The sequence below is a fragment of the Pseudopodoces humilis genome, chromosome 4, assembly GCF_049639895.1.
Source record: "Pseudopodoces humilis isolate 2021_Gansu_Grassland_sample_001 chromosome 4, ASM4963989v1, whole genome shotgun sequence".
Classification (NCBI taxonomy): Eukaryota; Metazoa; Chordata; class Aves; order Passeriformes; family Paridae; genus Pseudopodoces; species Pseudopodoces humilis.
Window position 1 is genome coordinate 43,076,442 of NC_142203.1, and position 13,783 is coordinate 43,090,224.

Sequence of the window (13,783 nt, forward strand, 5' to 3'; positions counted from 1 at the left end):
TGGCACAACACAGTGCTGTGCAGAGACAATGGGAAGCCAGCTGAAAGCAATGCTGTGTATTTTTCAAGGCACTAATTGATGATTTGGTGTGGAGAAAAAACACCAGAAAGAGAAATAGGAATTCAAAAGCTGGAGGAATTCTTCAGAATCGACATAAACTTTCAAAAAGCAACAAGTTCTGTGGCTTTATGTAATATTTCTGTAATACCAGATATGCACCAGTTCTGTCTTTCACACACAGTTTAGTAACATGCAAAACTACCCAATGACATAGTTCTTAGAATTCTATGTAATTATCAGATGTTCAGCAGATAATATCAGCTGTGCCTTATTAAACAGACATTCATAGCACCTGTCACTTCACTGTAATTGAACACAGTCTTGGAACCGTCATACTAATATGCAGGTATTTTTCCTAAAAGAAAGTCTATTCAATTAGAACAAAACTTTGGACTGCTAAAAATAAAGATAATTTTTTTCAAAAAGTAAAATAATAACTTATGTGGTTTTCTATTCTGGACTAAAATACAGAAAAAGTACTTTCAAAACAGGTATTTGTTAGACATTCAGTAAAGAGTGTTTTGTACGTATCTGTGTTTTCATCACCTGGTTTCAGCACACTAAAAGTAAGGAGTGCCAGAGTGTCCTTGAATTGAACCCTGAATCAATGAGTGTTTTGTCATGCTGGGAATGGAAACTTCCAAGGAACTGGTTAAAATGCTACTAGTTTTACTACATGTCACACTTTTCTCTGAGTCAGCTCCTGAATATTTCAATGAGCCTGGTGTAACCAGAATTTCCAGTTTGGCTGGGACAGACATAAAATATTCCAGTATCCAGCAGATATGGTTCTGCTGTTTTTCCACACCACATGAAAGGAAACAGGATATTCCTGCTCTCACCTTAAGCCTTGCATAAGAATGCAGACTTTTGCAGCACAGTAGTAAGAAACAGGGACTCAGGCACAGTGTTGTGATGTGATACAAGTCTTATGTTTTACTGCAAAACAAGATGAACAGAGTATGTTCTACTCTGCATTAAATGTTGGTAAGTATGATGAGTTATCAAAGCTTATGTTCAGTTAGGTAACCTGATATGGGTCCCACACAGATGATGTAACATGTGCTCTCTTTTCTTTATTCTGGTTCCTGTGGCTGTATGCATATCCTGGAAAAAAAGAAAAATGCTTTTCACTGACAATAATTACAGGTAAAATAGCATAAATAGGGAACAGACGTTCTTCCCTAGCTGTCTGAAATAGCACCTGAGTTTTCTCCCTGGAGGTAGGAAGTATCAGTTTGTTTTCTCTCCCTAGCAGACATGCTCATCACTAACATTTTATAATGTTTTTGGAACAAACATGTCTACTAACTGTACTAAATTTTAGTAGAGTTAACTACTCTAAATTTCAGAGGTAATTAAATACTTGTTCAAGGTTCCCCCACCCTCCAATATGAACTAGTTTACTTTACAAAAGAAAAATGACGACATAGTATGAAGGATGGCAAATGTTTTAGCTGGGTCATGGCAGCCCATCATGATTACAGTTAAAAATTATTAATGTTACAATTGTTTGAGAGAATGAATAGAAATCGTCAGTTAGACTTCTGTGAAATTACTTAACCACATAGTTCTTAAAAATATTTCCTTGACTTAGTACTTCTCAGAGTCTTCTCAGTCACTGAGATTGTAAACCTCTTGCCCAAACCCAGACCCTGAAAAAGAAGTCACTGCGTGCCATCGTGTGGATATCATAAAAACAACATCTGTTCTGAAAAGACGGATTCGTAAAAAAAAAAAAAAAAAGTAAAAATAAATGAAAAAGCGTGGGCAGGAGGGGGAGGAACACAAATGTTTATGTCCTTGAATACAAATATTGTGAGGAAACTCTTTCGAGAAAATAGAAGGGTTTTGTTTACATTTCTTGCTTTTCAGTTAAACTAGGAATGCTATTGGCCATGAGGTCACACTGTCAACTGTTAATGGTCTGTCATTAGTTAAGCAACTAAGAAATGACTTCATGATTTAAACTTCATATCCAAGACACTTCCATTATGAAATATCACTTTAAATACTCTTTGTAACATTATTCGGTACACACACAGAGGCAGCAGAACAGAATTGACCTGCTAGTAGCATACTTAGGATATCTTTCTCTTCCATTTTTCCTTCTTACATATATACTATATATATATACACACACATACACATATATACTCTGTTGCAAGTTCCAGCTACACATACGGTCATTCTCTATCACAGTCAAAGCTACTCAAACTGAAGTAATGAATTTAAATGTTATCATGAAAAGGATGTCAGGGAATTAAGAGAAATGAAACAAAGAAAGAGGAGGATAAGTTTGAGGCAAAATCACTTACAGTTTTTTTTTTGCCTTATATAAAACAGCTTGTGTCCACAGTTTCCATGAACAATCAGTGCTTTATAATATGATATATGTCAGTTTCTCAGAACAATTCCCATTTTAAAAAGTTATTTTATTGAAATACATCTAAATACAAGCACAAGCCATAGATGTTTACATTGCTTTTCAACATTAAAAAATAGCAAACCAAATTATAGGTAAGTCCTGAAATATTTTTATGACATATCTCAACCTCTTGAAATTAGAAACTGTTTTCTAGAAGGGGAGAAAGAAAAGAAAGTGCCAATTCACTTCAGGGATTTTTTGGATGGTGTTTCTGGAAAACAGTTATGTGTTTAATTACAAATATGCTTATGTGCAGCACATCAGTGCTGAATGAGACCCCAGAACGAAAATGGCCTATAGTATCACTGATACAAAGAGACTGTCTGCTGGTGGGCTGGCTGTTCTGTAATTTACCAAGATTATGGACATCTTTCACAATTATACTATTTTGAACTCATGCAATCTCAGATTTATTTAAGTTGGATCAGGCAGGGCAATAGAAAAGAGTGCTAATTATCTAAATACAGTAATAAGCTTTATCAACATGAAGCTGGAGACAGAAGTGAAAGAAGAGAAATGCTCAGTTACCCTCCAGTTTCCTTTGAGCGATCACAGAATGAGCGCTGCTGTCTTTTTTCCCCTAAGATCTCTGCACTAGCGGGGATAACAGCGGGAGACGTGAGCACGTTGGTAAAGCAGACGTGAGCAAAAATGGTTTGTGACTTTTGTTTGGTTTCAGTTTGGTTTGCAGTTTGGTTAGGGCTTTGGTTGTTCGGATTATTGTTTTTGTTTTAAGCGACTGTAGCTCGCTGGAGCATGTCACAAAAAGACCTGTTCCCGCGGCTTTCCTGAATGTCTGCTGTGCACTAAAGCGTTTGGCCTTTTCTGGGCGAAAAGGCAAACCTCGGCGCTACCGAGGGAGCAGAAATCCCTATCTATCTCCACGCGTGGGCGCGGGGTGCGAGGTGCAGCATTTCGGGTTAGAGGGTCGGGACGCGGCAGCTGGTGCACAAGAGTCACTGCGGTTTCCATGGAAGAAACTGCACGACGGGACAGACCCAGCTGCCCTCGCAAAGCCCAGAGTGACGAAACCCGTGGACAGAAGCAAAGGGCACGGCGATGGCCGTGACGAGTGACAGCGGCTCGCAGCGCACGGCACCCGCCCTCCGCCGCACCTCCACTACGGCTGGCATTACCAGCCCGCTCCGCCCCGCTCCCCGGGGATCGCCGTCCCGCTGCGGCCGGGATCACCAGCCCGCTCCGCCCCGCTCCCCGGGGATCGCCGTCCCCCGGCAAGGGCGGGCACACTGGGCGTGCGGCGCGGGCACGTCCATTCTGGAGGGTGGGGAGGAGCCGCCGAAGCGTTGTGTGTATCGCAGGCCCGAGCGTGCCGCCCAGTTCCTCCCCTGTCGTTGGTAGCGCCTCGCGCGGGAGGCGGTGGTGAGCGGCGCAGCGGACCCGGGGCGCCGGCGCCTCAGCGCGGGGCCATGAGGCAGCTGCCGTACTTCTGCCGCGGGGAGGTGGTGAAGGGCTTCGGCAGGGGCTCCAAGGAGCTGGGCATCCCCACCGGTGAGCGGGCGCGGAGGGCACACCTTCCCGGAACAGCACGGGCGGGTTGTCCGTGGGGCTGGGCCCAACCGTGGGGCTGGCGGTCCACGCCGAGTCCCGGCGGCGCTCCCGCCGGCGAGACGCTGGGCCGGGGCTCCGCAGCCGGTCGCTGTCGCGCTCCTCGAGCGGAGCCGTGCCGTGCTCCTGCCGAGCAGCGGTGCCGCAGCGCTGTGACTAAGCTCGCCTGACCTCGGCGGCCGCCCGGTTGCCCCACACAGCTGCGCTATTGTCATGACTTGTGCTTTCCGGGAACGACCCTGCCTTGTCACCTACCAGCGCTTTCCTGACGCTTCCCCCCCCCACCCCCCCCAACATTGCTCAGAGTCTTGCACTTTCCCTTATATTTTTTCCTGCACCCCAATGTAAAGAGGTTTCCCTGAATATTGATGTTTCTTTTCTCATCTAGTGATCGTCACGATGTACAGGATGTAGATCAGTGTCACATTCTCGGTGCGGTGGTGTGGCAGCCTGGGAAATACCCCTTCGCAAAAACCTACGATAGGACTGAGAAAGGGAGTAGGCATTGGGAATCGCTACAGGGAAGAAAGTTTAAGGGAAGTAAAGCAGAGTTTGAAACAGAGCAGGTGGGCTTGGCCTACAGGGAATATGTTTTCCTGTTGCCCACCTCTGTTTCAGTTGTCTAAATTCAGGCAAATGAATACCACTGCAAGAGAATTTTGACCTTACTTAATCAGACTGAAGTCAGTAATCATATTGCACTACATCTAACAGACATGAAACTTCATTAGACGACTCTTGTGGTGCTGGATTTCTGACATCTGTTTCTGAGAACTTTTCACATTTTTTTCTTGATTGTTTATAACTGATGTGTTGGTATTAGGGAACAGGGAAAGGAAGCTGTTACTGTCTGTGAGCTTAGATAAAAATTTGTAACCGTAAATTCTTTGAAATCGGTTTGATATCTTGCATGAAGAGATCTGTTCTGCTGGGAAATAGAGGTAGGATAATAATATTGAGAGGAGGTTAAATTCAGTCAAAAGGATTTTGTTTTACTCTAAATATGTAGTTTTCAAAGGCAATCTCAAATCTACAGGGATTTTTCAGAGGCACAAATGCCTCTGAGAGGGAACTTGTGCAAAACCGACAGATGACTAAACAATTATCACATTTGCTTTTACATTGTTTATTTCACCAGTAAATATTTCAGTAATAAATAGTTCTCATGCTATTTTACAGTGCAGAAGAAAGTTGATTTTTTTTCTCTCTCATTTTTCATCATAGTAAAGCTATGATGGTAATTGTCCTAAGAATGAAATGTGTTCTGGCTGTATATATTATGTATTTATTAATTGTTATTGAAGAGAAAGAAAACTATACAATACACTGTGTGTGTATGTAAGAGATGTAATAACTCTGGTATTGCCTCAGTGACTGATTTATGTAGCTGTATTATGTTTTGCCAATGGTATGTTGCACTATTCTTATCATCACCAGTGTTATGTTTGTAAATAGTATGTAGGCAGAGTTTGGCTTTTAAGTATTTGAAGATCCTGTTATATACTTGGCTTACACAAAATCACTTACACTTTATACAATTTTTACAGCTAACTTTTCTGAGCAAGTAGTTGAAAGCTTTCCATCTGATATCCCTACTGGTATATACTATGGATGGGCCTGTGTTGGAAATGGAGATGTGCATAAAATGGTTTTGAGCATAGGATGGAATCCCTTCTATAAGAATATTAAGAAGTCAGTGGTAAGAATTTTGCTTTTTGTGGGATTTTTTTTGTAACAAAAGACAGAATTTTATTGAATTTGAATTATTATTATTTATATTGAATTATTATTTGAATTTATTTGAATGAGAAATGCATTTGTTATCTATATAAGATTTATGTTCTGAAAGGATTATAGTCTCTGTTACCAGAGAGTATGCAGATGAAATGGAATAAAGTTTTTCTTTCTTCTATTCCACCATTTTGTGACTGCATCCAAAATTAAAATATAACAGTACTTGAAATGATGATTGCTTAACTTGCTGATAGCAAATAGAGCATAAACTTGGTAAATGCATTGAATTTACTGGTTATGAGAGCCCTAGCATAAGATGGAACATAGTAATAATCTGTTGTTCTCTGCAACGTATCTGCATTTCAGACAGGAGATGTTGGGGCAGCTTAATTTGTAACTATTTTTTAATTAATTCTTCTCTTAAATGACGGAATCCATATAGAGGATGCTTCATCTTAATGTACAGAATAAATATTTGAAGGCATAAAAGGATGTAAAGATGGAGAAGTTAAAATCCTGAGCACCTGACAGCTGTGGGTTTTTTTGCTTCAGGTGCTGGGGCTTTTCCTGAGACTTGCAGTGCTCTCTTTTATTTGTTGAAAACAATTTTATTTGTACATGAATCTTGACTTCTAAGTGTTTGTCATAGGTAAACACATAGTTTAAAATTTTTTTGCAGATAACTTTTATGAGCAAGTAGTTAAAAGATTCCCAAATTACAGCTTCTGGTAGATGCTATGAGTTGACCTAATTTGGAGATGAAGATGTGCATGAAAAGGTTTTGAGTGGCAGGTGGAACCGGGGTTTAGTCTGCACTTGCTCTTCAATTTTCTCATTCAGTTCCCTTAGGAGGTAGTTGTGAAAGCTCTCCTTGAGCCAATTACTTCTGTGAAAATCTTCATAGTTATTTGAATGTTGATGAAACATTCACATTTCCTGCTTTGGAAATCTTACCTCTGAGAAGGTTTGAAGCATTTGTCCTGATGTCTGGGGCTGTGGTTGGTTTGTTGTTTTTTTTTTTTAATTAGTTTGTTTGGTCTTTTTAATTGATTTGGAGGCTTTTTGTTTGTTTGGTTTTGTTTTGGTTTGTTTTTCGGGTTTTTTTTGTTGTTTTTTTTGTTGACTGGTTTGGTTTTTCATGTTTTTCTTTTTCTCTTTACACAATTTTTACTCTTTAAGGGAGCAATTTTTTTAGTTCCATGCTGAGTGCAATTCTACTTCCTAATACAAACTAAAGCTGTGGTCTTTTAATTTTGGACTATACGTGCTATACTAAATATCCTTTTTATTTTTTATCTGTTGAGAATTTGAATGTTGGATAATAGGCCTAAATGCTTACAGAGAGGGAAGTAAATTAAGTTAATAATAATTGTCCACTTACTTATCTTCCTTTAGGAAACACACATTATCCACACCTTCAAAGAAGACTTTTATGGAGAAATTCTTAGTATAGTCATAACTGGATACATTCGACCGGAAAAAAACTTTGATTCCATAGGTCAGTATTGGAGGTCTCCCTCAAACTAGTTTATTTTTACTCGTGCAAGTTCTGTGTCTTCACTGTACCTCCTTCCATCATGAGATGTTTTATTGGTTAACCTTTGAAATTTCAGTAAAATGAATAATTCAAAAAAAAAACAACATATCCCCACACCTTCTTATGTATCACATTAAAATCTTCACTTTTCTTTCACTTGTCTGAGGAGTAATGATAAAAACATGGGCTTGTCATAAAAGTCAAGTGTACTAATTTCTTCTTAAAATGCAATTTTGTTAGCATTGAAACAGAACTGCTAATGTGTGTTTTGGCAAACAAAGAGGATAGTGCTGGTAATGGGTAGAAATGTAACTTTAGCATGTTAAAAAAAGGACATTTTGAAAGCAAAAGAATTCTTCCTTTCAAACCTCATAGTTTTAATCTGCTTCTGTGAATGTTGTTTGATAATTTGTGGTGCCTTATTTTCACTTGTTACTGTGTTCAGAATACAAACTTTTAAATATCCCTATTCTACCTTTTCAGATGCACTCATTTTGGCAATTCAGGAAGACATTGAAGAAGCAAAAAGACAGCTAGATCTACCAGAACATCTTAAACTCAAAGAAGATAACTTTTTTCATCAGCCAGAAGGCAAAATAGTAAACAGCCGCTGAGAAAACCCATACAGCCTTTTTAATTTTCTTTTTTTTTTTTCTATAATTTCTTTTTCTTATTTTCTCCCCAGTCACTGAGCTTTTGTATTTGCACTGCTCTCATAGATCCTTTTGTGTCATAGGTCTGTTACGTGCCTGAGATCAGAACCACCATACAAGATGATTCCAGTTTCCTTTGGTTAAGCCATCATTAGATGAGTTGTACAAAAGAACTAGAAGGGTGCACTACATTGTTATAGATAAACTATGTATCATGAAGTTACCAGGCCTTTGGACATCTGAGCACATTGAGAATATGACCAAAGTTAATTGTAACGCAGAGGTCTAGTTAGCTCATTCAATGAAGAATGTCTGTTTTTAACATAATGTTTTTACAGCTTCTTTTATCATTTTTTGTATCATTCTTAGATCTGGGTTTTAGCTTAGAAAATGTTGGTATTGATTGACTCAGAAAATTCCTGTTGTTAGATATGATTAGATAACAATAGCAAGATTAATTTTCTGTAGTTTTTTGTTTTTATATACTACACAGCTGTTGTGGTTGAAGCTGTTAATTTAATTGAAATTATTTATTTTAAGTTTATTTGAAATGGAAGAAATCGCTGTTGCTCATTGTGTTGCTAGAATCTGAGCTATACTTTTTCACACTTGAATGAACATATGATAACACATGATTTGTGTAGTCTAATTCTGAAGAGGTGTTTCACTTAATTTCAAAAAATGAACAAAAATGTGAAAGCTGATGAACTTTAAGGTTCAGGTGCAAAAGATGCAGAAAACAAGACTTCTGCTCCTTGAACCTTAAAGGAAAATGGGTAGTGAGACACTAATTTGCATTTTACATGTTGCTGGTGTTTTTCATTGGAAAGTCTTGAGTTTATTCACTGTACTGGCAATAAAAAGTCTGACTTCGAGGTTGGCATTATTGTAAGGCATAGAAAAATCTCATCAACACTCTGCACTATTTGCAGGTAAGAGCAAAGGTTTTGGCAGACCAAGTAGATGAATACACAAATAAAAGCATTTGGGGATTTATTGCATAATATATCAACACTAGAGTGAATATTGCTTTTTTTTTTACAAGTAGTTGCAAATAGTCCTACTCTGAAATGTGGGGATACATTTGGGGATACAAGTGAGGGTTGGACAAGATAATCTCTGAAGGTCCCTTACAACCCTAAATATTCTCTGATAGATAAGTGGAAGGAGTACTGTGAGAGTTGATGGTAATTTGAAAAATGATTTACAAAGTATGTAATGTGTGATTCATTATCTACTCTTCTTTTTCTCTGATAAATTTTTCTATCCCTTGGTTAATGGAAGCAGGTTAGTTACAGTGACTGTCACATTCATTATTTTTTGACATCACCCTGTTCGGTGAAAAATGTGTCAGCTTTGAGAATATGTCTGGGACATATTCTGAAATACAAAGTACTTCTTTAAATGTGTCTCAGCTGTGATTCTCTCTTAACTATGATGTTTAATATCGAACGCACAATTTCTGTAGTGAAATTTGATGAATTTGCTCCTCGTCCTGTCCTATTCTAATATTACTTTTCACTGTAGAATTTAAGAGAGTTTTAGCAAGGTAGCGGTTTGGGTCTTTGTGGCAGATGCTGTCAAGATGATAGTTTCACTTCATATTGCTTTAAATTCTACTCAGTATCATGGACTGTTACTAGGGAAGAGATCTTGAGGAAATCAAGGGCTCATGTTTTCTCTTTAAGACTTCAGGAGAAAACTTGATTTTGCTTAAATGAATTGTTTGCCAGTGCTGTTGATAGCAGAGGCAGATACAGGATGTTTGGGAGGGACATGGGATGATATACTTTCTTTTAAAGGAGAAGAGAAATAATTTAGTGAGCTTTTTATTATGTAACTTGTTGGAAACTGTTTCATTTCAAATTTCTAAAAAGTCTGCAAAAGAATTTTCTTTCCAAGATTGATGATTGGGATTTTAAAAATGAGATATGAAAGGAGAATTTTTTATTGCTAAGAGTTTATGCTTTCTTCAGTCTGTAGTAGCATTAAAATCATATATTTTACTAATCCTTTTAGAGAATAAACAGAAGCCACACTGGTCAACAGAGTATGTTGTCAACAATAGATTGTCTTGGTACTGTAGCTAAACACTCATAGCTGCCTTTAAAATTGATTTTTGCCAGTAATGGCTTGGGTCTGTTGTGGAAACTAGGGTGCCTTAAGCTGGTTCTGAACAATACTTTTCTGTATCTGCTAATAAATGCCACTATCAAAAATTCAATTCACCATCTGGTTATAGAACTGCTGTGCTATGGATAGAGAACAGTAGCAAAGGGAAAACTTGAAAGACTTAGTTTGCTCTGAAATCCAGGCTGAGGTATGATATATTGATACACTGAACTATAAAACTGCTCTTTATGTGTTTGTCTTCAAAGAGAACATGTTAGTATAGCCATTTGGCTTAGTGTACCTGACCATATTATTTAAGAGAAAATGTTGTACACCACTCTTTAAACTTAATACATAATTCCTATCACAGTATAAACTTTATGGAGGGTTATATTTTTGTATTATGCACAAGTAACTGTATTTTGGTTGATGTTGCACTGTACCATTACTAAAGGAACTGTAATTGACTAAGTTATCCTTTTCGTCTTGGATTTCCTTTCCTTTGCCACTCCTAGCAATGTTAGTTGTCTCAGTTTTAGGCAAAGCTTTAAGGGGGTGACTGTCTTATTTTGAACTTTTTAATCTTCACATGATTTTGTGTTCCTCTTTGTTACTGAAGGTGCAATGAATAAATCCCAAGTGGATTCCATAGAACTCTGTCAAAGTTACAGGGTGATCATGAGGTCTTCAGGAGTATCTAACACAAAAAAAAAAAATCCACTAAAGAATTATGGCTTAAAAATTAGTCCTTTTCACAATTAATTTCCTTTCTAGAAGTAAGTCTTAAATGATTAACAGCTCTAGAGCTGTTTATTTTCAAAAATGTGAAGGAACTATTTTAAGGCTCAGTCTATTCTCTTAGCCATGTGACCATACTGACAACAAATAACAGCATTTTCATGCACTTTTGTGTAAAGACTTTGTTCTTCACAGCGGTGGGTTATAAAGAGCATCCTGTATGCAGCAATGCCAAAAAATTGCTTTGTTGTGTCCATTTCAGGTAATTTACTCACTGAGTGCTATTTATTCCCTTTGGCGTAGTTTGAAATTGTTGAACCACTTCAAAAGTGGAAAATTTCTGTTGTAAATGCTCTCTGCTTATTTTAGTTCTCTGTAGCCTGAGAAGATGGAAAAGAAGACAGAAGAAGTCCTTTTTGCCAGTGTACTTCTGGACTATATTCCACTTTGCAATAAATTCAAACTTGTGATGAAACACTATTTAAACCACTGGAATTAGATTGATTAGGTGCCGATGATGTATAGAATATTTCCAATATTCATTCAGATGAGGAATACTGCAGAGGTATTTGGTGAAAGAAGTCATGTCGTAAATGCAGTTCCAGTGAGAAACATCCTACAAGATGATGATGAAAAACATCAGTTTTGAGGAACACAGATGCACAAAATGATACCAACAAGTCTGGGTACAAAACTGGGTACTGCTGTATTGTGAATTGCTTTCCAGTGTTTTGCTGTCTACCAGTTCGAAGTCACCACAGCAAGGTGGGCAGCAGCCTTCTTCACTGTACAATGGTATGTGTTATATACATATGGTACATACAACATATATATATCTATATATGGTATATACAACTATACCTGGACACAAGAGAAGAACAAAAATAAGAATATTAAAAGGTAACCTATCCTTACAAGAATATTCTCCATTGTTCACATTGTGTTCAATAGTTAAAAGTTCAGTGCATAAATCACAGGAGAAAATGCTTCCAAATGGTCACCTCTTATCCTGGTATCTCCTGGACTTTGTATTCATCTGAAAAACAGCCTGAGTTGCACATTTCACCTAATAAACATCTATATGAACAAGGTATGGGCTCTCTTTCCTAGAAAAACAGTTAAGGGAATATCACAACAACAAAAAAAGTCGTCTAACGTCCCTTCAAATACACACTGAGCACCTTTGTCTTCACAAAGAATCACATGTGAGATCTCCAGCAGAAGGTCAATATAAAAAAAAAAAAAAAAAAAGAATCCTGAGCCTGCTCTTGAAACTGTGTACTACAAAGCAGATTTTGTAGGTGTTTTAAATCTGTGAAAAAGCTCTTTGTGAACTGCAAGGACTGTGATGGACTTTTGCCTTTTTTGGTTTTCCTTGCTATCATTCTATCATCTGCCCTCAAGAGGGGTCCCAAAGAATTTACAGAGTCCTGCCAGGGTTCTTCATATAATGTACATAACAGAAGAAAGATGCAGACTGTCAGAACAAATGTGGGACATGAAACCCAGGTGAAAGTGCTGAGCCTCTGCAGACACCAGTAAAGTGTCTCAGCTGTCACAGCCTGTGCTGCATAATTGAGGGTCTGGAAGGAAGAGAGCAATGGCAAAGGAGTTCAAGAGCGATACAATTCTCTTGGTCTATAAGCTATACTAAACATTTAAAGTTTCTGTTTGATATGCTTCATTGACTTTTGGTCTTTGTTCAAGGAAATAAATTGTTGCAAGACATTTATTGCGAAAAACTCTTCATAGCCTTAACCAATTATGTTCATAGGGCCATTCTATCGTCTAAGCTGATTGCCCAGCTTTTTTTTTCTCATGTCAGCTCCAGTTTCTCCTGGCAGCCACAGCTAATTGTGGTGCAGTGGGGGAGCTTTAAGGGCAAGCAAACCAGTGTCTGCCTCTCACGGTGAGGTCAAAGGCAAAAGAAGAGGAGATTGGGACACTCGGAACTTGAAGTCGGTTTCAGTCTGCAACAAGAGCATTCAGGAGCTGGACTGCACCTCTCTGGGGCCACCCAGCGGTGGAGTCACATCAATGCAGTAGTGGAGCAAGATGAGTCAGAAGATGCTAGCTTAAGGAGGAGGATGTAGTGCGGCGGGAAGGAAAAGCAGTAACTCAGATCCCTGAGATTGGAAACAGTCATCTGAGTCACTGGGTACAGGTGCAGCATGTTTACCGGATGTTGGTGAGAATGTCTGATTGAAGAGCTACTGGCAAATTTTTCTGAGAGGTAGAAATCAGGATTGGTAGAAAAGACTGAAGCTAGAACAAGTGTCTAGCATATGGGAACTCAACACTTCATCCCCACTCTGTTATGCTTTTTCTTTTCTGTTCCTCCTTTCTGAATGAATGGAATATTGTTCAGCTGAGCACACCAGCCAGTCAGGTAGTGGGGATGAAAAATAGTGGGTACGGAAGCACAGTAACTTGACCAATTTCAAAGTCTCACTTTTTAGACATAATAGTGCAAATACGAGATTCATGAATCTTTATAACCAGAGTATTAGCAAAATTATCGCTGACTACCCTCGGGGAAAAAAAAACCCAGTACTATTCAGTGTGGTCTGTCTCACTAACTCATCCTGCCATCTGAACTCAAGGCAAGAGCAGGTTGAGGATGTGACTCATCCCCAGCCTCCAGGGGCTGCAGAGACCGCCCCAGTGCTCCATTATTCCTTGAAGAAAGCTTTGACTAGCCGCTCTATGTATTAGTTAAATATATTGATATAGATTAGTAGTACCACTAGCTCCACTAATATAGTGAAGAACTAGAGACAACAAAAATTTTTTAAAATGCCTTTTCCATTTTCCTCTTAACTTTCATCCTTCCTGGGAGAATGATTTTGTTCTGTTTTCCTTAGCTGTTTTCAATGGAAGGATGTGGATTTCTTCCTGCACTGGCAAGGTCCTAAGAGTTTAGATCACTTCTTTCTCTCACTGACATACTGTCTG

The 13,783-nt window shown here is 38.5% G+C and overlaps 1 protein-coding gene across 1 annotated transcript; it reads left to right on the forward strand.

The window, feature by feature from the left end:
- Positions 1–3,824: 3,824 nt before the first annotated feature.
- Positions 3,825–11,917, forward strand: RFK (riboflavin kinase). The gene is made up of 4 exons (XM_005522649.3): positions 3,825–3,997; positions 5,602–5,753; positions 7,184–7,286; positions 7,809–11,917. Exons 1-4 carry the CDS (start codon positions 3,916–3,918, stop codon positions 7,937–7,939), a joined length of 468 nt encoding a protein of 155 aa, XP_005522706.1. The 5' UTR covers positions 3,825–3,915; the 3' UTR covers positions 7,940–11,917.
- The last annotated feature ends 1,866 nt before the right edge of the window (positions 11,918–13,783 follow it).